Raw genomic sequence first — 24702 nt, 5'->3', positions numbered from 1 at the left:
GTCAAACAATGTTATCATTATTACGTATTAATTTATACCCTGCCTTTCTACAAAGGTTCACAACACAGTTTACACAAAATCAACACAGTATAAGAAAAATCCCCAAACAGCATAGCCTTAAAACAAAGCAAACAAGCATGAAAAACCAACATTCACCAAGTCTTCTGACAGATTTTCAGGACTGCTATCCCCTCTGAGTCATTACAACAAATTTACTTCCATTATTACCCTGCTAGTACCCTGCAAGATACTCAGTGCTACAACATGCATTTTATGTATTTCATTTATTCAGAAAGTTTATACCCCCCTTTTCACCACATCTGGGTCTCAAAACAGCTTACAAAATTAAAATATACAATGCACAAAATGTAAAGATAAATTAAAACACTGGAGAAGAAAACATCAAAACAGCATTCACACCGCAAAGGCCTCCTGAAATAAAACCACTTTTATCTTGCATGTGAAAGTGAGTAAGGGACAGCACCTGCCTAATTTCCAATGGGATGAAGCTCCACAGAGTTGGGTGCACTACATTGAAGGAAGGAATAACTCCTCGTTGACATGAGTCATGTTTCTGGCCCAATAACAGTACTGTCCTACGTGATCTCAGCAATCAATCTGGGACATACAGCGTAAGACAATTCTTAAGGTGTCCTGGGTCTAAATTGTTCAGAGCTTTGTTCACTACCAGTATGAGAACCTTGACCTGATCTGCTAGCAGATGGGAAGTCAGTACAGATCTTTTAACACTTGTGGAATGAGCTGGCGGTTGTCTGTTCCCACCACCAGTCTAGGTGCAGTATTCCACACTAGCTCAAGCTTCGGACTGCCCAAGGGCAGTTGCAGATAAAGCACATAAACCAGTCTTGAGACTACCAGTGCATGGACTACAGTGGCCAAGCTGTTCCTATCCAGGAGCTGCTGTAGCAGGCATACCAGCCAAAGCTGATACAAGACACTGCTAACCACCGAGGACTCCTATACCTCAGGCGACAAATATGGTACCCTAAAGTATGTCCCTTCTGCTTCAGAGGGTCCCATAAGAGAATCACTCCATAACCCATAGAAAACATGAGGTTAGATCCAGAGGTGCATGGGCATTAGAAATTCTGGAAGTGGTGCTGCCCCATTAACTGTTTGCAGGGACTAGTGGAAGACAGCCTGCAGCACCATGCAAGCCCTTTTGCATCTTGAGATGCTGAGCAAAACCTCACGCAAGGGACTGTGCAATGCCTTGCACAAATGGAAGTGGACTTCTGGATTTCAGTTTGCTGAAAACCCTTCTTTATGTGGCAGCGGCCTTCTGCTCATGGAGCGTTGTAAGATCAAATGCATTCAGAGTGGAAATACTCTGAATTGTAGCTTATACTAGTCAGAAGTTAATTGGATGTTAAGCCACATTAAACTAAACTGTGTTTGGCATTATGTGCTCTTTGCAAACTCTTCTAAATAAATAAAAAAATTAACTCCCTCAGACCTTCTGATGTAAATCTAGTAGTAAACCAAGACTTCTTGGTAATTGGAAGGTTTTACAGAGCCAATGGAATGCCTATTAACAAAATGAGAAATGTTTCCAACAATCAAATGCTATTACCAATGTAGGATCTGGCATGGGATTAACTAGTTGGGAGATAACGTGCTCTCTTGTACCACCACTGGGACCAACTTCTGTTCTGGCAAATACAAAGAAATAGCCACAAGCCCTATCTACTGAAATCCAACTCAGTGGTTGCCAAAGCTTTTACCACAGCCCTTTAGACAGCAGGCTTCAAGCCATTTGCAGAATCTCTCTCTCATGCATCACCACAAGGTTACAGTAGCAAAATACAGGGTTTTAGGAGTGTTCAAATTTTCATGCTTGTGCGCAAGCAAGCACATATGTGCATTTTCCCATATAAGTGGAACTGCCTACCAAGGCCAAGTAGTTTGTAATCCTTTGTCTTATACTGTGTCTTATACTAACATGATCAGTGCAAGCTACAAAAGACAGCGCAATGCTGCATCCAAAAATTCTTATTATTCCAATATACAAAATCCCATTCATATCAGTTTTCGAGCGTTTCACATAGCCAATGGAATCCCATTTTAAAGCCAAATACTGGATAAACTGCCTGAGGAAAAGCTTTACTTTTATTATTTCCTTGCACACTACAATGTCATATACAATCATCATTCAAACCTTTTTCACAATATACTATACCTTCTGAACATCTCCATCATGCTTCTGCTGTAATTTAAGCTTTTCTTCTTGAATTCTAGCTTCCATTAGTTTGGATTTCATCTCCAGCTGCAAATGGAAAATTTAAATATATTGATCAGTTTCAAGAGAAACAAAATATTATTATTATTTTTTACCAACCTCCAAAATAAGCTCAACATTTTAAAAGTCACTCATTTTATTTATATAAATAAATATCAATCTGCTGAAAATGGTTTCAGCTGAAGTTAGACAAGTAGAAAAAGCCTTTTTCAACAACAATCTGTTTTCTACTTGCAAGTACCCATATATTGGTCTCAATTTGCATTAGAGAAGTCAATTCCCATTTTCTCTTACTGCACCTGCAATAGCATCCCAACTGTTCCCTGCCTTCCTACAGTTCTTGCAAAATAAAAATAATAATGCAAACAAACAAAAAAAGGTGCAAAACAATAACAGGAAAACTGATCAATGAATAATTTAAACTGAAACCCGCAAAGACAAATATATTCTGTTTGAATACTTAGTAAAAAGATTCTGGATATGAAAAATATCCAGCCCCTTCAAATAATCCTGCCTTGTCTTTCACTAATTCTGTCCATATCGTCTACAAACATAATCTAAATAAATGCAAGATGCTTGTAAATGCAAATACCAGTATATAATTATAAAAGTATGTTGGGCACTGAAGTTAACACTGAAAAATAATTGCTGAAAACAAAATGCACCAAGCAATCAAATGAAGGCAAAAAGAGTACTATAATACACAGAGAACTCCTTAAAAGGGGGGTGTTCATCCAGTGTAAGCCAACAATAATGTATGTGCTTTGGCAAGATTGGATCTCTTTTATTTTATATTGCCCAAGAATTTAATAGTTTATATTAAAGGGATTCTCAAACCGGTCTTCTACATTTTCTCAGTTGCAATCAGTTTACCACAGCCATAAGTGAGAAATGCCACTTTCTTATAGGAGTTTACAACATATCTTCTTGAAGTGTGTTTTGAAATTCAACAGAGAAACAGATGGATACCATGAAACACCCAGAAGGCAGAAGGAACAATCTTAGACATCAGGTTGCTGGACCAAGGTGAACAAGCAGCCTGGGGAGCTTGCAGCATCCTAATAAGGCATAAGTGCCTACAGGTATGGGCAGCAATGGGAGGTGGTCCGGCCAGGGCTGCTAGAAAGGCAAGGCATCCTGGAGACAGGCCCATTATGTCACAAGGTGTTTTCATCATGATAGGTCTGGGTGTGGCAAAAATGGCATTCCATAGACAGCTGCTGCTCAGCAATACCCAGGGAGATGTCCCCAAATGGAGACAGCCACTACATGCCAGCAGTGTGATCTGATGATGCATCATGACCCAGTGCACCATCTCAGGTGCTACACTCCAGATAACCCCACACAATGCCTGTCAATGGAAGGAAGAGGAAACCGTTATCTGCTCAGGTCCCAGAGGCTGTAGGAGTGTCACAGCTTTTATCTACCACCACTGTTGGGGATCTCCATGGCCCCAAGTTCTGAGGCTCCAAAGAAGCTATACTCAACCCAGCTCCACTGCCAGTAGAAATTCAAGAAATCAATCTTCCACCCAGTTTGTGAGTACTGGGAGCACAATGGGGCTGCCAGTGCAGATCTGCTTGCCTTTAATGAGCTGGTGCTCTCTGTTTGTGGGAGCAGGTACAGAAGCCCAGAAAGGTTGATGTTTTATCGTGTTTTTAATATTCTGTTGGCAGCTGCCAAGAGTGGGTTCGGAAACTCAGCCTGAAGGGTGGGGTATAAATAATAATTTATATATCATCATCATCATCATCATCATCATCATCATCATCTCCTGATGTTGTGGCACTCTACTAGCATTCAGGGACTAGAGACCCCTCTGGCAGCTGTCACTCCATTGCCCCTTCCCAAACACCTACTCTGAATGATGTTGTGAAATTCCAGGGACATACTGTGTGGTTTCAAGAGACTCTTCCAATTAACCCCAGGTCTTCCCAACAAACAGCCTCATCTATCAAGAACATACATCTTTAAAGCTGCTCCTGAAGTGAAATTTTGCACAGCAATTTTTAATGTAGGTTTGTAACAATTGCTTTAGCCCAGGGATGGGAAACATTTCTTAATCAGTGACTGCATTCCCTGCTGCAGGCCACATGTCAGCAGTGGGCAGAGCCAGAACAAACAGTGAGTAAGTCAGCTTCTTTTCTCTCTCTCTCTCTCTCTCTCTCTCTCTCTCTCTCTCCACCTCCTCCTCCTCCTCCTCCTCCTCCTCCCTTTTTCTGTCCCTCCTCCCTGTTTTTTCTCCTCTTTGCCACTCACATTAAATTAGGCTGAAGTCCTCATGGAATTAAGCCAAGATCCATAAATGTCCCTTGAGCTACAAGAGGCATATACAGTGAGGGGAAAACGTACTTGATCCCCTGCTAAATTTGCCCGTTTGCCCTCTGATGAAGAAATGACCAGTCCATAATTTTAATGGTAGGTTTATTGTAGCTGTGAGAGACAGAATAACAACAGGAAATACTTTCCCACCTCACTGTATGTCCTACAAGAAGGGAATATGCAGCACCTAACAACTTCAGTTTATCTTTTCTGAGATGACAATGGTCACCTTCTCCATATATTATAAGGCAGCATGACTCAGAATAAAGCTTTGGCTCAAGGAAAGTAACCGTACGAAAGGTCTCAAACATTCCATGTTCCCTGTGTGAAGTACAGGAGAAAGAAATTAATTAACTAACTACTATTGTTTTTTGGGGGGGGAATTAAAAGCACAGGCCAAAACCAAAAAAAAAAAAAACAACAACAAAGAATCCTGGAGCTCATTTAAGCTTTCTCCAAATAAAGCTAAGTCTTGATTTCAGGTTCGAAATTCAGTACAGACTGCTCTTAACTTTTCCACCATAAATCATTGTAGAAACACAGAAGAATGTAGAACTGATATCACAAAATGTAAGGTGGTTGCATTTGCAGGTGCAAGTGATCGATAATCCAATTTAAGGAATGTGTCCCTAAAAGTGAGACTCCCTTTGAATTTAAGAATGCAATGAAGTTAGGCTGGTTAACTATATTGTGATTATTAGGCTAACAAATAAATCTAGTCTATGATCAACCACTCATTTTAGTTTCTTACTACAGTATACAGCTGACAACACATTAGTAAGTTTTATCAGCTCCTCTTGCTTAATGGCCTAGTGCCAAACACAGGCAAATACATCTCCAAAATAGGTTCAAAAGAATATTATGATACTCCTATGTCTTTTTTTCAGAATGAAAAACAATGAAGCTGATTAATCATAATAAAAGCAGCAACTGTTCCTGGTAAAACTGTCGATAAAAACAGAAAACGGTAATAATGTTTTAGATTATTATGTGTATTCTTCCCATACTGAAATGTTTGCAAGTGCAAAATTTTTATCATTGCCACAGCTCATTCCTTTGTGTTTCTGTCATTGTTTATGCTCTTTACAAAGAACTATGAAGAAATTAAGCCTTACGGGCATGTAAACACTACTGATGTCAAACATCTGTTCTTTCCCTATAATTAAAGCTATTGAGAGTGATACCAATGAAATGGATTTTATGTGCTCTCTAACACACACTTTGCTTCTTTTTAAATAAAACAATATTATTATTTTTTTAAAATCAACAACTTGTTTTTCGTTTTTCATAATATCCTGCTTGCTTAAGCTTTGGACTGAACATTAAACCACTTATTTCAAAATAGTTCCATTTGGTTTCTGGGGTTACCAGACACTTTTTCTGCTCATGGGACTACCAAACTACTCCTGAGACCATGAGCAGAACTGAAACTAAAGTTATTTAGTTCAATCCTCCATTCAAGGCATGGTGGGAATGGACTTCCACACTGGACCAGGTTTTACCAATTCCTTTCCAGGCCAGCTGTTGCCCAAATATCTGGACCTGACGACTCTTACCACACAAAGACCAGACCTTATCACCAGGGCTACTTTTCTGGCTCCATGGGATTCTTATCAAGATCTGTCTCATGGGCCAAAGTTCATGTCAAAATCCCTGTCACTCCCATTGGAACAAGATTGGTCTTAAAAGGGAAAGTAGGAAGAAGCCTTCGGGAGTCTCTTTTAAGCCAAATCTCACTGCAATTTTAAAGGGGGGGGGACCACAAAGCTTTTGTGAGAATTTGCACGCCCCCCTCCACTTTAAGACTGCAGCAATATCAGGCCTATTAACAGGAAAGTGGGCATAAGCCTTTGGAGCTCTTTGAGATCACAAGAAGATCTGACTTAAAAGGGAAGGGAATATCCCCGTCTTCCCTTTTTGCACTGAGTTTGGGATGGAATGAGCTTGCTGGAGTGCCCAATTGATTTCCTGAGCCCAGTACCAAGAAGAATCCCCCCTCTCCTAATGGGGGCATGGAGATCCTGCTTAGTGCACCTGAACTCAGCAAGATCTCTCTCCCTTTGTATCATCTGATATGAAGGGGGAGATAGACTGCTTAGCACTGGGTTCCTGCTTTGTGCAGCGCTTCAAAGGCTCCTGACAACCAGCTGGTTGGTGGGTGCTTTGGGAGCTGGATAAAGCAGTTTTGGGCCTACAGTCCTCCAGACTCCAGCCTCTCAGTCAAGCCCTGCCCTTACCAATATGGCATCAGGTGTAGGTGGGCGGCCATGGCTTGCCCTAAGTGGCCTAGTGGGGAGGTTTGGCAGGCGAAGCTCTCATGCTTCAGGGAATAATACAACCAGTACTATTTTTCTAGAAAAATAGGTGCCAGAACTCACAGTGAGCACCTCCCTTGTTCTCTTTTAATGGCAATAGCGTCCACCTGACAGGTGCCAGGACTGAGTTACAGTGAGTTCCTGCTGAAAAAAAGCCCTATCACCATGTGAAAGGTTTAGGGCAGTCTTGAACACAAAGAGTAAATGATTTTTAAACACAATTTAAAATAGACACCACAAACACAGGGAATGATGTCCCTATAGTATATGCAATTATTCTGAAATAAAGCACAGAAGCAGAAACAGTCACTGAAGTGCTGATGTCAGTGGCCAACTTTGTTATTGTTGAGTTGGAGACTGGTACAATGGAAAAAAAAATTGTTAGCCAGGCGATGCAATATGATATTCAGTAGTATGAAATCTTCTTTTTAAAAGGGGGGACTCCTGTGACATGATGAATGAAATGATAAATATTGATTTGAACGGAACCATATCATTAGGGTGCTGCCATAGCTAAGTATAAATTCCTGATGGTGTTACAACTTCTCACATGGACTTGATGCTGGTCTGCAGCTTTTGAATTCATAGCAAAGAGTCACATGCACAAGATCTTGCTTTAGAGGAACTTATTTGGGGGTTTCTATCAAGAAATTCTCACATATAACATTGGCCAGGGGTCATTTGCCACTTTTAGAGAAAACACTTTACAGATAAATTCTTGAGGTTGCAAAACCTCAATGACATGGGTCTGACATGGGTCACAGCTTTCAAAAACAAGAAAACAAGAAAGCATTTAAACTACCAGTGGCATGTCATCTTGATTATTTTTTTAGGGAGGATCAAGGCAATTAACACAACGAGTTCAACGTTAATCGGAATGAAATAAAAGTAGCTAAAACACAAAACATTATGTAAAGCAGCTTACAAATGTTAGATTGGTCACAATGGAATTACCCAACAAAGGCACCTTTAGGAAGCTTGTTTATTGAGGATTGGGTGGTAATTTATTGATGTTTTGCTGAAGAAGTAAACAACGCAATTCCTTTTATTCAAAATTTACTGCAGTTTAAGAGGAAGCAGCCTGAATGGGGGAAAAACAGCCTTCCTTTACATTTGCCGTTTAATTTCCACAGAGAAGCAACACTTAAAATTCCTATGAGTGTTGGTTTTGAAAACTTAAAAATTTACATCTTTTTGTACTTCAAAATTAAAAATTTAGAACTATTACCTATTCATTATTAATATAAATGTCTGTTTGGAGAGTTTTCAAAAAGAAAATGCCACCTAAGATTTTATGCTTCTAATGTTTTATGTATGTCAACCCTGGGGAAAAAATATTTTAAACTAAAGGTTTATATTCCCAAGAAGTCTTCACTCCCCCATCCACAATCCTTACTTCCATAAAGTCACTTTGCCAAAAACACTTTTCAAACAGATTACCCCAGATGAAGATGCTAAATCCCATGTAATGCACTTTACTCAGGAATGGTCCAGCTGTGCAGTTTTTGTTTTTTGATTTGTCTGAATGTCTCCCCTTCAACAGATATAAACTATAATTCACTATCATTTTAATAGGTTTCCCTTCCATGCCCTGGAAATTAATAAACATGAAGAATCCATAGCTGTTCCCATCTGTCCAAATAACGTCCAACCCTCTAGTAAGCCATAATGGTGACTTCCATAGATTTTGGGAGTGCAGTTCCCAATCCATCAACCTTGGCCTGAATAGCCAATTGCCCACAATGATGTGAGTTGAAGTCCAACGTAATCTGAAGTGCACCACATTGATTACCACTCCTCTGTTGTTTCTCTCTCCCCATACCACTTGCCTTCTGATATCCAAACCTTTTACCTTTTAACTATCACATTAAAGGATGGCAACAATGATGACCAAACTGTCCCTTGGAAACGGCAGCACAATACTTTCTACCAATGTTGAAAACACTGAGTGGAATTCAACAGAGTAAAGTGGGTTGTGTTTGTGTAGACTGAGGTCCACTTATGCAACAGGATCCCCCCTTCCCCCTAAACTTGTTCTGGGGGCTCCCTCAACCTTCCAGTGCAGATTTAGGGGCACATAGGAGAGGATAGGCAGAAAAAGTCCCAATATGAGAGTGGATCTCATTCCTCTCCTCTTAAAACCTGGACAGGAGGGTTTGTGTCTGACATGGAGTCATGGAGACAGGCTGGGAATACTGTTGGGTGTATTTTTATTAGTACCACCACTTATTTATTAACTGGCTTCTAAACAGCTTTCTCAAGCTCAAGGTACTGTACATTGAAGATAATTTAGAACAGTTCAAAAGAACAAAACCAGCCAATACATTTAAAACAAAACTAAAGCCATACAAAGCAGACACTTATGGTGAAGACACAGCTGGGGAAGCCTGTTGGAACAAAAATATCTTCAGTTGCTTCCAGATAGTGGGCACCTGTTGCATCTCCACAGAACAGGAACAGCCAAATTAAAATCCCTCTACCAAGTTACTGTGAAAGCAGGCTTCTGAGGCCTTTGAAACTTGCAGGAGAAACTCTCTCACAGATCACAGCTGAATGTACCACCCACCCTGCTGTCCAATGGCCTTGCTGAGGTATTCTGTGGGCTTGTGTTGTAGACAGCAAAGACTATGGTCTTCAATATGCATGTAGAGGACTCCTCCTTCCCTTCTCCATTGGATAGCTCAGATAGTCATCAGCCCAATGCACGGTTTAGGACATACCCTTGATTTGGTCTCTGCTCTAAGCAGGGAGAGGGGAGGTATTGATATGGGAAGGGTAACCCTACAGTTATAGTGTTAAATAAAAGTTGTGGTCTTATATCAACTGATAACAGGTGTTTTGTGACTTTCTTCTGGAGTCTGGGGGAAAATTCACAGTAAGAGACTTGCAATATCTGTCCGATCATGTGAGCTACCGAGATTCAAATTTGAAGGTAGAAAGAGGTGAGATATTTCAGCTGCAAATGCTACTTTGTGCACTAGGATTCTAGTTCTAAATCGGAAAGATAGCTAAAGATTTTCCCCCAGAAGCATACACTGCTTAAGTTTCCACAAAGGTAACAGCAAAGCCCATCACTCAGCAAGAAATATTCAGAGGATCAAAGCACAGTCAAAGCCTGATTTGCCCTATGGTCATAAAGCACCCTTGATGTAATGAAAGTAATACTTAGTCAGTACTTTCACCTAACATGCAATTATTCAACCACAAGATGGCATTACACTGTGTAAAAATAACTATGAAGTATCCAGAACATGAAATTGGTTCATTCTTATATTTGTACCACAGTGCTAGAACAGCCAGGAACTTGTCATTCAAAAATATTTATTTTTTCCTTAGTGAGACTAAGAAAAAACAGAAAACCTTTATCTTCGCTTAGCAAAAGTTTCATTAAAAATTATACATTTCTTTATTCCTTACTTTCAAGGAGGGAAATTAGAGAATTTTAAAGATGCAATCCAAAATATGACAACACGGAATGGAAGCTTTAAAATTAAACAGGAACACTAAAAGGCTCTAAAACTCCACAGTTTACACCAACTAAATCAATTGTTTGAAAGCTGTTTATAACTACTAAAATCATACTGGCATTATACAGCTAGACTTGTTTTCTATTCTACACAAGTTAAAAAACTAATTTCCAGAAACATGTTTGGTTTCATATTGTTCAGAATGTAAATAAGAACTTTACTCCCTTCTCTTTATGGGTGGGTGGCATTCAGGATGGGCGGAGTTCAAAGCGAACTTTCCTATTTCTCAAAATGAACCACTTCTGCCATCTGTTCTCAGTTGCTCTAGAGCTGTTGAAAATCAGCATGCTCTTGCTGCTTTCTTCTTTCTTTATTTGAACCCATGGTTTTTAATTGATGACAGTCATCCAACAGTTGAATTGATGTCAAAAGTACACAGAAAAGAGCTACTAGAATCTGCTGGTTGGTAACTTTCTTATTTTCAAAGATCTATCATCCAAGAGTATTAAAAGAACTGGCAGATGTGATCTCAGAACCACTGGCAGTCATCTTTGAGAATTCCTGGAGAACAGGCGAAGTCCCGACAGACTGGAGGAGGGCAAATGTTGTCCCTATTTTCAAAAAGGGGGAAAGAGAGGACCCAAATAATTACTGCCCAGTCAGTCTGACATCAATACCAGGGAAGATTCTGGAGCAGATCATTAAGCAAATAGTCTGTGAGCACCTAGAAAGGAATGCTGTGATCACCAATAGTCAGCATGGATTTCTGAAAAATAAGTCATGTCAGACTAACCTGATCTCATTTTTTGACAGAATTACAAGCCTGGTAGATGAAGGGAACGCAGTGGATGTAGCCTACCTTGATTTCAGCAAGGCATTTGACAAGGTGCCCCATGATATTCTTGTAAAGAAGCTGGTAAAATGCAGTCTTGACTATGCTACCACTCAGTGGATTTGTAACTGGCTGACTGACCGAACCCAAAGGGTCTCATCAATGGTTCCTCTTCATCCTGGAGAAGAGTGACTAGTGGGGTGCCACAGGGTTCTGTCTTGGGCCCTGTCTTATTCAACATCTTTATCAACGACTTGGATGATGGACTCAAGGGCATCCTGATCAAATTTGCAGATGACACCAAACTGGGAGGGGTGGCTAACACCCCAGAGGACAGGATCACACTTCAAAATGACCTTGACAGATTAGAGAACTGGGCCAAAACAAACAAGATGAATTTTAACAGGGAGAAATGTAAAGTATTGCACTTGGGCAAAAAAAATGAGAGGCACAAATACAAGCTGGGTGACACCTGGCTTGAGAGCAGTACATGTGAAAAGGATCTAGGAGTCTTGGTTGATCACAAACTTGACATAAGCCAACAGTGTGACACGGCAGCTAAAAAAGCCAATGCAATTCTGGGCTGCATCAATAGGAGTATAGCATCTAGATCAAGGGAAGTAATAGTGCCACTGTATTCTGCTCTGGTCAGACCTCACCTGGAGTACTGTGTCCAGTTCTGGGCACCACAGTTCAAGAAGGACACTGACAAACTGGAACGTGTCCAGAGGAGGGCAACCAAAATGGTCAAAAGCCTGGAAACGATGCCTTATGAGGAACGGCTAAGGGAGCTGGGCATGTTTAGCCTGGAGAAGAGGAGGTTAAGGGGTGATATGATAGCCATGTTCAAATATATAAAAGGATGTCACATAGAGGAGGGAGAAAGGTTGTTTTCTGCTGCTCCAGAGAAGCGGACACGGAGCAATGGATCCAAACTACAAGAAAGAAGATTCCACCTAAGCATTAGGAAGAACTTCCTGACAGTAAGAGCTGTTTGACAGTGGAATTTGCTGCCAAGGAGTGTGGTGGAGTCTCCTTCTTTGGAGGTCTTTAAGCAGAGGCTTGACAACCATATGTCAGGAGTGCTCTGATGGTGTTTCCTGCTTGGCAGGGGGTTGGACTCGATGGCCCTTGTGGTCTCTTCCAACTCTATGACTCTATGACTCTATGATTCTATGATTCTAAGAAGGCCATGTGTTTGCTGTTAGGGAGTAAAAACAGGTGCAGGAATGGTTTATGAACGAAGGGGAAAGGTTAAAAGCAAAGAGCCAGTTATCCTATTTAACCCAGTCCATTTTGATGCCAATCAGTTTCTATTCTGAAAAAGGCCTATATTTAGAACCTTTCCATTTGAATAAAGTTTCATCTTTGAGTACATTTTGTACTACAAAGCAAAAGGTCTTTGTTATTACTGAGTTTATACAACAAAGCAATACCACAACTGTATTTCCTTAAAACTTGCTAACTGTTTGTAGATACAAAGAAAAGTTAAAAAGTACAAAAAGAAATGTAAGGAGCTAGATAATATAATTAAAAGAATGGAAACTTCCACTTTTCCACTATATTTCCTCTGTATTCTTAACAACACTGTGAAATAGTTCTAGTTACAGGTAGGTAGCCATGTTGGTCTACCGTAGTCGAAACAAAATAAAAAAATTCCTTCCAGCTCATACCAATAACAACTTAGTTGGTCTCTAAGGTGCTCCTGGGAGGAATTTTTTTATACTGTGAAATAGGTTACTAATATCCCCATATACCAGTCACAATGGCTGGATCGTTTTGATTTTCCTAACGTAACCCAGCAAAGACTATGGCTGTGTAGGGATTTATTTATTTTTTAAAGTCTTTCATTCCAGACCCCTCTCGCTGCTTACTGTACATTTTGACCTTAACAGCAAGTCATTTCACAGTTAGTCACTGTACAGCAGAGGTGGGAAATCTTTTTGGCTCAGTGAGTCTGATCTTTATATCCCTCACCCCAGTGTGCCAACACTGAGAGGTGGGTGGGACCACTCACGTGTCAATCACCTGATGCCATCTTGATGTCAAGTGGGCATGTGGGTTGTTCCGTCCACCTCTCAATGGTGGCATGCCAACATGGGCGGCGGCGGGGGGGGGGGGAGGGAATACTGCACAAAGCTTGGGCGTGCCAGCCATTTCTCAGTACATGTAAACTGAGCAAGACTCAATTCCTCCCTCAACAGGGTCCAGGCATTTCCTAGTAGGACTGAGCTTCCTACACATCAGCTTGTTTCATGGGAGAGTTCAATCTTGTGTTCGGTAATCACATCTCTACCTGCCTCATACTCATCTTGTTGCATGTGATGTCAATGTGCAACAATAGTTCAATATACAGCAATAGAGAGGCCCTGGTCTGGACAACAGAGAATTTGTTCTGAGCCATGCCATGGTTACAGCACCAAAATAAATATTAATGTGCTTCAAGCAGAAAATATTTATTCTGAGATTCTGCACTGTGACAAATGAGATGCAGTTGTTACAAGAAATTATTGATCCTAGCTTCAAGGAATGCAGGACATCACAAAGTTATCAAACTGAAGAGAGCAGCACATTTATAGGTGAACTTCTTGTATACAAGATGAACCTATTTTAGTCACGAATGTTCCTTCCCAAGCCATTACTTTATGTTCATTATGAATCCATTCACAATTCCAAATGTACATACAGAAAAACACTGCCATCTTTTCAGCAGAAAAGTTGAGCTCAACTCTGCATAGTAAGTATTGACACTTTGGGGTGGGACAGGCAGAAGGTAAACCACAATACATTCACCATGGGACTGCTTACTACGTATGTCTGTTCATTTTTAGCTAGTTTGCCATTTAGTCACATCTTAAACTACATACCAAAGCATGTTGTATTTGCAAGCTTCTTATAGAAACCACACACTAAAATACATGTGAGCTATCGTCAGACAACAAAAAATAACTCAGGGTGTGGAAGAGACACAAAACCACAACAAATTTAAGAATAATCTTAAGATACAGTATATGAACAGGTTCAGGAGAGGTTCCTTCCTTTAAATGTACACATGTGGTACAATCTGGATGTTTATTTCAATACCAAGATGTCATCTCAGAAAATAAAGATTCCATTACATGTATGGCAAAGACATCAAAAGGGAGCAGTCACTTTTAATTATTCTATATAATATATTCCAAAAGGGAGCAAGTACCAGAATAGCAGCCACCAGCAAGAACAACATAGACTCAAAACTATAAAAAAAACCCCCAAACGGAACAACTTGCTATTATACTTAAAAAAAAAAAAAATAGGTTGCATTCCCTGAATTAATCTGTGAAAACACTGGCTGCAATCCTGCAGAGTTACACATAATTAAGTCCTATCGACTTCTGTGGAACTTATGAATATATAACCATGTGTCATGTTGCAGTTTTAAAGAAAACCACAGAAGTCCAAGAGCAGGTTATGTTAACTTCGGTATAAAATGAGTTATTTGCCAAGTTTCTGTTTTTTAATATTCCAGTACGACTTTCTGTTCATTAGTTCTACAGATAACCAAGGGCACTATTTCTTTAATGCAATCAGGCTCTGTTCAAATAGTGGCCAGGATCCAAAGATTTTTTGTGCCTTTTCTTTGAAAACCAGATTACTAAACCACAAATTGGTTTTCCTGAAGGAAAGCGATTACCTGAATCCATTTCTATCAGGTTCCACAGCCTCACTTTGGTGATGAAATTGCCTTGGTGCCTTAGTGGATATTCTGGCCTGGGAGATGAAATCCTACTAAAGCACCTCACCAGAATGGACTGGGGTCATTTGGTTTAAATGGTTCCAGTAATTACTGGAAGAAGATCTAGCATCCTCTCAAAAAGTATTTTCTTGAATGCTGTAAGGACACTCTAGTAGGTCATGGGAAGTGGGGCAGAAGGCTATAGAGGGAATCTGTAAAAACGGCCTCCCCTCCCTTTCCATGAGCATCACCAACCCATAGCAAACAGGAGCCTGAGATTCAAGATGGCTGTTCCGAAGCATCATTTATCACATTAAAAGGCTTGTTCTATTTCACTTCTAGTACTGGGCCTGTCATCCAAAGAAGCTTCTTGAACTTTAGTCACAGGAACCCTGGATCCAACCCTTTGTTTTTCATATTTTTATTGCTTTAAAAGACAGGCATTCACACATTCACTAAAACAAATAAATGAGACTGTTAGCCCAACTCTATGATTCTATGATTCTAAGATTGGCCGGCATGACAGTGACATATGATTCCTTTTTAAGTCTAGGTAATAAGTAGTAGTAGTAATAGTAATAGTAGTAGTAGTAGTAATAATAGAAATAGAAATAGAAATAGAAATAAATAAAACGTTGTGATGATGTAAGCACCCTGTGTTTGTACATAATATAAATACAGTAGTACCTCGGGTTACATACGCTTCAGGTTACATACGCTTCAGGTTACCAACTCCGCTAATATATACATATATATTACCTCCTTTTCAAACATGCGGGAAAATGTCTGTTCCTCTTGAGAAGTATTGTGCTTCCTCATACCTATCCTGGGTGACATCTATTGAAAAAATAAAAAAGTCAACTTTGCATGGCCTTTGGGGCAATTGTAGACTAGAAATTCTTACAAAGCAAAATAGAAAAACGCAACCTACCAGTGAAAATGGTATAGGTTTCTCACGTAAATATCTGGGATTTTCAAGCTGAAAGAGAGGAATTGCAAGAGGTTAAATGCATAGATCCTTCTTATTGTGTTGTTAATATTCAAAGATGGCATTCAGAAAAACGGTTCCAAGATGCCTGGTTTAATAGAAATGTCCTCATTTCATAAGAAAGTCATATCCTAAAAATCACAAAATGGATTCAAACCCTCGTAGTCATTAAACTTACTGGTTGAGTTTAGACAAGTCACAATCCCTCAGATAAACTACCTCACAGGATAGTTGTAACATTAACTCCCTGCCTGAGGCCCTCGAGGGGTGAGAACCAAAAGCAACGAAAGTTTTAAAAGGTTTGATGTGAGGAAAAGTAATCCTCACAATGTCTCCCTGACATTCATTTATATTCCTTCTTTCTTCCAAGGACCTCAAGGTTACACTGATGGCCCCCTTTTTATCCCCACAATAACCAAGATCCTCTGATATCCAAATAAAACCCTGCTTCTTTCCTCCTTACTGCTGTAACCATTTGGTCTTAAAATACTAGTGATTTTGGACTGAAGATAGCCTTCCTTTCGATTCAGGCCAGCAATGGAGGCAATGGAATACACACATTTTTTAAGGGATGTTGTGAGGGAGAAACATATTTTCTTTTTTCCTTCAATTTTTTTTATCAGTTTTCCAAATTTATAACAGACATAAAAAAAATTACAGTATAAAACAAACAAACAAACATTTATCCTAGCTGTTAAAATCCCAATTTTGTTATCATTGTTGAGTGACTTCCTCAAATCCCCCTAGCTGAGTTTCCATATAAATCATTGTAGCAGTTTTCCAATACTTCTTTCAAATGAAATAAACTTAATCAATTAACATCTTTCTTTCTTTTCATATTATTCTCTATCCATAATGTTATACAATTTAACATATTTAACTCCTAGGCCAATTTGGTACTTACAAATAGTTCTACTTATATTATCTTAGCATATTTAACTAAATAATCTTTGAATTTCTTCCATTCTTCTTGGTGCTCCTTTCATATGTGCTTATTTATTTTCAAATTCTGTATCTTGCATTTTGGGCGGGAGGAGAGTTTACTCAAGGCAACAATATACTTCTGTTTTTAGATAAAACTTCAACTGCTTAGATAAAACTACAAGGACTTGTTCCTACCACCATTCAGCTCTCCTGTCCAACAAATTACAGTGCCTCCCATTTAGCCAATGTAGATGAATAGTACAGTAAAATTTAGTTCCATGAAACAAGGATCACCTGAAGGCCATTTTAAAGCTTAGCATGAAAACAGGTCTTTATCTGACAATATTGTAATGTTGTAGCTACGACCCATCTTTGGTTTTATTATATTGTATAGCACTTCGGCTTGAAAATACTTTATAAAACTTTGAATATATTATATAGTCTTAAACATCTTCCTGCCTGCTTTTCCTTTATGAAGACACAATCAACTCCAATGAGAATTCTACAGAAATTGATTAACACAGGATTAAGTATTCAGGACATATATTTTTTCATATCCCCATCCCTCATATAAAAGGCACTTAATTTCTTAAAAAGTTTTCATTTTTTAAAATGAAGTATGCAAATAAACATGCAGCTATTAATGGAAATGAAAACTGACAGCTGCTTTGCATATTTTATTTGGCATGAAATGCAATAAACTAGTTCTAAAATAAAGTAAGGCTATAAGTGGGAAAGGTAAACATCACTTGTTTACAAATGAACAGAATGTGGCTGAGTGGTTCCTTTACACAAAGTCTTGCATTTTCCAGTTTAGAGAGAGAGGGAGCAGCACTTTGAAATTAAATGCTCCTCCAGTCCATAAGCTTATGGATTACATTCACTCAAACTGATCTGCAAACCACGCTGTGTCTGAATGCTCATTCCTTTCCAGCTACACATCCTCACAATTTCTCATTTCCCCAGTAATACCATAGCAAAAAGGCTGTCACAATCAGTATCACCCAATTAAAAAAAAGAAAGCGGCACACAAGCAAACATAAAATATGTTAAGTTCCAAAAGAAATACAAACAGAAGCATATTTTCCAAATTGGGGGAAATGGCTGTTTTTGCACCCTACTGAAGTATCATGAGATGCAAAGACTTGCTTGGAAAGATTTAATGTAAAAGGTTTAGGATTCATTAATCTTCCCATTACTTATTCTACAGGGCTAAAGAAGCAACATATTACAACTGAATATTCGCAATAATGTTATACATGTAATATATATATTCATGCACACATATGCACATTAAAAAATTTTCTTATGTACAGTGGTACCTCGGGTTACATACGCTTCAGGTTACATACACTTCAGGTTACAGACTCCACTAACCCAAAAATAGTACCTCAGGTTAAGAACTTTGCTTCAGGATGAGAACAGAAATTGTGCTCCGGTGGCATGGTGGCAGCAGGAGGCCCCATTAGCTAAAGTGGTGCTTCAGGTTAAGTACAGTTTCAGGTTAAGAATGGACCTCCGGAACGAATTAAGTACTTAACCCGAGGTACCACTGTATTTTGCTTGGGGGGCTGCACCCCAGCTCACTCTGCCTGCCAACCCCGCTGTCATTCTCCCATTAACCCCCTAGCACTTCCCCTTCCCACCCCATGCAACTACTAAGCTCATTATTCACCTTTCCAACCCCATTTCTGAAGCCACTTCTGCTGTGCAACCCTGCTTCGTGCCCATTTTTATCTTCACCCCATGACCACGCCTGCCTCCCACTTTCATTCCTTTTATGCAGCTCCTCTTGCAAACAATTCGTCCCCATGGTAACGTCTTGCATCTTCCTCCCCTCACACATTGCAACTACTACGCACCCAATTCACTTTCCTCTCAAATATGAAGCCACCATCCCCTCCTACTCCTTTTTTGCACCCTGATTTTCACCTTCTCCTCCCACATTTTTCCAACACTCTCTTGCACACAGACCACCCCCATTTATATGCCTTTGTCCTCTCCTATTCTGCAGCCCCCTTAGCACACAGCCCATGATGTTGTTTATTGCTGTATCTTTAAGATGAATAGACTTCTAAGGGCAAGTCAGCCAGTTTGTTGGTTCAGTTAAAGAAAGGTAGGCTCAGCTGGTGAATGTTGTACATACAGTGGTACCTCAAGTTAAGTACTTAATTTGTTCTGGAGGTCTGTACTTAACCTGAAACTGTTCTTAACCTGAAGCACCACTTTAGCTAATGGGGCCTCCTGCTGCCGCTGTGCTGCTGGAGCACGATTTCTGTTCTCATCCTGAAGCAAAGATCTTAATCCGAGGTACTATTTCTGGTTTAGCGGAGTCTGTAACCTGAAGCGTATGTAACCTGAAGTGTATGTAACCCGAGGTACCACTGTAGATGCTTGTTAACAAATTATGTTCTAAATTACTACACTGAATCTGGAACTTCACGTTGAAGACAATACACAGCACCAGGAGTGAAACACATTGTGTGAAGGCACTATGGTATATTTGAGGGCTTCGTATCCTTTATCCCTCTAACATGCAGCAGCTGAGGAATAGAAGAGGGAGACATTTGAGTACAGTGAGACACTGTACAGTGAAAGGAAAAAAGTGGCTGTTACAAACAACAACAGAAGTTCTAGTAAAATAGGGATAGAAAAACACTGAGAGGTTGTTTATCAAGAAAATAAGCAAACAATTTTAAAAAGGAAGAAATAGAAGTGATAACACAAAAAATCTAACACAACAGGGCCTTTTCAAACTCTTCTTGATGTACTCGCACCTTGTTTTAAACTGCCACCTAGGACCTGTGTCACTTCCTACTTGCTCAATTCAAATCTCTGCCATTGTTTAAAATTGACACTTTTTCCTGTGTGTCTCTCCATCCCTGCTTTATTTAAACCTCTGCCATTCCTTATAATGAGTAATTTTGAGTTGAAAAGGTATGCTTAGAGTAATTTTGAGTTGAAAAGGCATGCTTAGAGAAAACCCATTGAAATGAACAGGAAATTCATCACAACTACCTTAAGCCACATGGATTTCTACAAGTCTGTTCCAATAAGTCTGGATCTACATACTGGTTCAGTATTTGAGTGGAGATTAATTCTTTCTCTGTTGACTGGTGTCAAGAAGATGTTGTACTTGTTGTACACATACAGCACAGACAGATTCTTTTACATACAAATTGAACTGGCAAGTCAGCCCAAGTTCAAAATTCAGAATCTTGGTGTGTTGCCCTTTGTCTTGCGTTAGTGAAAGCATCATGCAAAAGTAGCTATTAAGCATAAGGTAGAACAGATGCTGGGAACTATCCATAGTTTCACTCCCACTAGAAAGGATTAATAGAGAGATTTCAACACTACTTAGCATAATATTATTTGCAAGCCAGAATAGTAAGATCTGGGATACTAAAATAAACGCACAAAATAACAAAACTAGTTGCAGGCCAAGTATGTATAGGCTTGCCAACAGAGCACTATTTTAACTCCAAAGAACAGTAGACAGTCAGTCCTTTCTATTACACATTACAAATTTAAATTCTAGACCACGAAGTCTAATCTGCAGTGGTCCTGTATCAATGAGATATGTTAATAAAAGCTTAGGAAGAGGCACTAATAATCTTCTATTAGAGTTTCAATTACGAAAGGCAAAATTAGTCAAGATCGTATGTCCACTGCTTTTCAAAATGTATCAAAACATGATTAGAATATATAACCATAATTTGTGAGTAAAATCATAGGACAATACCAGCACACTTGAGAACAGGAGGGAAACATATTTACACTCTGAAGAAAAGAACCAACAGGTGAAGTCCATCGGTATAACACTGAATATCAAAATGTGTAAAGCAGGGCATGCTAGCAAGGTCCCTTAACAGCTAAGCTGGAACATGTTTTTCATTCCTAATCAGGCTGAGTAAAGAAAACCTCTTGGCTGTGATGCATGCATGTCTCATAGCAGCAATCAGCATCTAATAAGATGGAGGAGGAGGAGAGGGCAAAGGGTAAAGAAAGAGCTGTGAGTGGAAGGGGGCCTTTTCCCCATCCTTTGGAGCCAATGAGAAACTCAACAAACTTGCTGTACCTGGAACTGGGTGGGTGTGGAGAGTGCAGTTGAATGGAACGCAGTTGTGGGCAGCTTAAGGAAGTATCATCCACCTTGGGCCTGCTCATAAAAATTAAGTCTAGTATGAGAGACTAGGGTGATGCCAGCTGTTTCCAGGACCTCTTCTTGTTGTGAGACTTTTGTGGGTGACCTGGGAGTTTGATGAACCCTGTGTGAGAACCCAGAGGCTGAGAGGGAGGGTCTGTCAGAAGGAAAATGAACTGATACTGATTTTTATATATTAGTAACATTGTATTATCGTAACCTTTTTTGTAATATTTTATTTAAGTTTTCTGTTGTTGCTTCAATTTTCTGCATACCTCTTAGAGATGTGTTTAATATATTAAGCAGCACAGAAATTAAATGAAAGTTTTTTAAAAAACCTATAAAGCAACACAGACCTTTTTATTTCAACAAGTCAGTTTTCTGATTTTATGGTTAATTATAACTTATTGAATTAAATGGGACTTTCCCCCCTTTCCTACCCTCAGGAACCCTGAGATTTACCCCCCTAAATCTGCTCTGGGGAGGGAGTCTTGTTGTGCAAGTGGACCTCATTCTCCATGGGCATACCCCATTCAGTGCATTCATATTTGAGAAATCTCAAAAGAGCGTAGTTTAAAGAAACTTGAATCTAAGAGAACCAAGCATAATCATGACGACAATATAATGGTAATATATTTATTAAAGGTTTGGAAACACTAAAATACACATGTTTTCACTAGATTAATCAATGATGAAACATTTTGCAAATAGATGCCAATATTTAGTGGAACTACTATACATTGTATAGAATAGTTTGTCTGTCCATTTTTCCCTTTGTTCTCTGAGTTAAGAAGAAGAAGAAGAAGAAGTAGAAGAAGAAGAAGAGGAGGAGGAGGAGGAGGAGGAGTTTGGATTTGATATCCCGCTTTATCACTACCCGAAGGAGTCTCAAAGCGGCTAACATTCTCCTTTCCCTTCCTCCCCCACAACAAACACTCTGTGAGGTGAGTGGGGCTGAGAGACTTCAGAGAAGTGTGACTGGCCCAAGGTTACCCAGCAGCTGCACGTGGAGGAACGGAGACGCGAACCCGGTTCACCAGATTACGACTCTATCGCTCTTAACCACTACACCACAATGGGTCTCTTGAGATATCACCAAACTCAGGAAAAGGATTCCCAAGGTGGGAAAAGTGGTCTTCATCCACATTTGGAAACTGGATCCCATTTTCAATCAAGATGGCAAACCTAAATATCACTTTGATTTAACTTTGCATGTTTTATGACATAGTTTTGGCTGTCTCAATAACATCACCAAATTCAGCATGAGGGTTCCCAAGCTGGGGGGTTTCCACTGACAATTGGATGCCAGATGCCATTATGAATCAAGATGGTAGACCAAATGTGACTTTGGCATGACTACACCTGATTTTCAGTATAATGGATCCAACCTCGGACATTATACTATCCATTTAAAAAACACCTTTTTTCTTGTTTCTAAAAAATTCCAGGAAGCACTTGCCTCTTAAAAACATATCACTATCCTCTATCTCAAGAGACAGATATGTCATAAACACATTTGCTTTTATTGGGTGTGTGCAGGCAGCAGGTTATATTGAAGAGGAAGCTGCCCAAAAAGTGCCTCTGTGACAACTGATCTGTGACTTGTCCTAACATAGACACTACATCAATCTCAACCAGTAGAGCCAGAGTACATGCTGGTGCCCCCTAAGCCTGAACTGTAACTAATCCGAAGTAATCAGATTAATTTCTCATAAATCTAGGCTTCACAGGAAGTGCTAGGACTGTTCAGCTGCGTCCAAGCCTTAATCTTTTGCAATGTCATCACTATTACTTATGCAAGTGTAAAAAGTGTTTGGGTCCTGAATTAAACCTCTTCTTTCTAGCACTTAATCCTGCTACAACCTGTACAACTAATACATGAGAACAGGACTGGATTCCCAAGTTCTCGCATCTCGAAAAATATTGTCATACTCTTTCAAGAGCATCGTTCTCATTTTGGTGCTACAAGAAACATATTGCTATCCAGGGTCAGCAGCAATTATACAAAACCACGTGAAACACTGTTCTATGGAAAAACACAGCCAATTAACAGACCAAGAGCCAGAAACCATGAGGTCAAAGGCAGAGCCAGCCAGAAGGAGAGGCAGAAAATCCAATTAGGTTACCTATCTAATCAAAGAGGCACATCTACTTGCTTCAGTCTCGAGAACTTGAATCAATTGTTAAAAAGATCAATAGAAAAACACTAAATTTGTATGCAAATACAAATGTGTGAGAATATCCCACACTGTTTAATATAGTATTTAGTGCATTTTATCAGCCAATCCCTTTCATCTTACTGTAATAAATACATTGATTGTCTCATTGATCTGCATCTCAGTAACACACAAAAGCAAACATATGGGCCATACATTTTTTAGGCTGTCTGTGCTTCAAAACAAACAAACAAGCCAGTGCTAATGCTTTCAGCATGGGATTTTTCCAAAATGTCATTACAGTGGAACCTCAGTTCCTGAACGCCTCCATTCTCGTACATTTCGGTTCCCGAACACCGAAAACCTGGAAGTACCGGTAAACGCTTCCATTTTCAAACGTTTCTGAAGCCAAACGGGCTTCCAGAATGGATTTCATTTGGGAACCGAGCTTCCACTGTAACTTATGCAAGGCCAAGGCCAAAAGCAGTCCTCCTCAATCTTGGGTCTCCAAATAATGTTGAACCCAGTGGCGTAGCATGGGGGGTGCAGGGGGGGCCAGCCGCACCGGGCGCAACATCTGGGAGGTAGGGTTAGGGGGCGCAAATCCACAATCCACGGGTTAGGGGCGCAAATTACTTGCCTTGCCCCGGGTGCTGACAACCCACGCTACGCCACTGGTTGAACCACAACCGTATTTGACTACTGGACATTCCAGCTGAGAATGACAAGAGTTGCAGTTCAACAACATCTGGTGACCTAAAATCAGGAAAGAGTCACTGAGAGACCCAGTATGGAGTGTTTATGCACTTGTCAACTGAGTTTTCTTCCTTCCTCAAAAACCTGTGGCCAAGTGAGTGAAGATGTGAAGGCCAATGGGAAATGGAAATATTGGGGGTTCTCCCCCTTTTTATACCCCCTAAGAAATTTTCATCAAAGTTTAGAAATCTTGCTGTCTTTTTAAGTCTGATCTTTGCAAATGACAACCTGGGGAAAACTATTTGGATTTATTTTTTTTAAGAAGGTTTAGAAAACAGTAGAAAAATTCCTATGAAGTATTTTTTTTTTTAGAATGAAAATGATGCTTTTGAAGTTTTATGTAGGGCAATCTTACACTATTAGAGCATGATAATACTGACATATATAATACTAAAGTCCAATATTTCTGCACTTAGGAGTTGCTACCATCTTCATGAAGAGGACTATCCTTTATTCTAGTTTGGAGATATGGGACACAAGCATCCTGTTTCTATTGTCTTTTTATACTTGCACTGGGCTTTGCAGTCAACTTTTACACCTCTCTCATATGTCTATGATGGGGACACCCTACTACTGATGGTAAAACAAGCAGCTGATTGTCCTGCCTTCCTGGAGAAAAAGATTCAGAAGAAGGTGGAGCAGAAACTGCAAGAGACCTGTTGTGTGTGCCAAAGCCAAGGAGGAAAAATATGAAAAGTTGGGTGAGAACAAAGCTCTTAGCAAGACTCACAAAGAATGTAAACTACAACTGGGTATTAGCAATTTTGCTTATACCAAACATAAGGCATTTTCATTTAATTTTCCTAAATGTCAAATGGTACAA

General features: G+C 39.7%; 1 protein-coding gene across 5 annotated transcripts in view; it reads right to left on the bottom strand.

Annotated features, from left to right (window-relative positions):
• The window catches only part of CEP112 (centrosomal protein 112), a 210426-nt gene that overhangs the window by 163927 nt on the left and 21797 nt on the right, over positions 1-24702 (bottom strand). For all 5 annotated transcript variants that reach the window (XR_013835792.1, XM_079965385.1, XM_079965387.1 and 2 more), the window contains 3 exons: positions 15843-15890; positions 15671-15748; positions 2201-2287 (listed from right to left, as the gene is read on the bottom strand). Coding sequence is in view for 4 of the 5 variants with exons in the window: in XM_079965385.1 (XP_079821511.1) it covers positions 2201-2287; positions 15671-15748; positions 15843-15890 (213 nt within the window). In the remaining variant the exon portion in view is untranslated. The remainder of the gene's footprint in view (positions 1-2200; positions 2288-15670; positions 15749-15842; positions 15891-24702) is intronic.

The sequence above is a fragment of the Podarcis cretensis genome (genome assembly GCF_951804945.1).
Source record: "Podarcis cretensis genome assembly, chromosome: 2".
Lineage (NCBI taxonomy): Eukaryota > Metazoa > Chordata > Lepidosauria > Squamata > Lacertidae > Podarcis > Podarcis cretensis.
The sequence above is the reverse complement of the archived record's forward strand: the minus strand, read 5'-3'. Positions and strand labels throughout refer to the sequence as shown.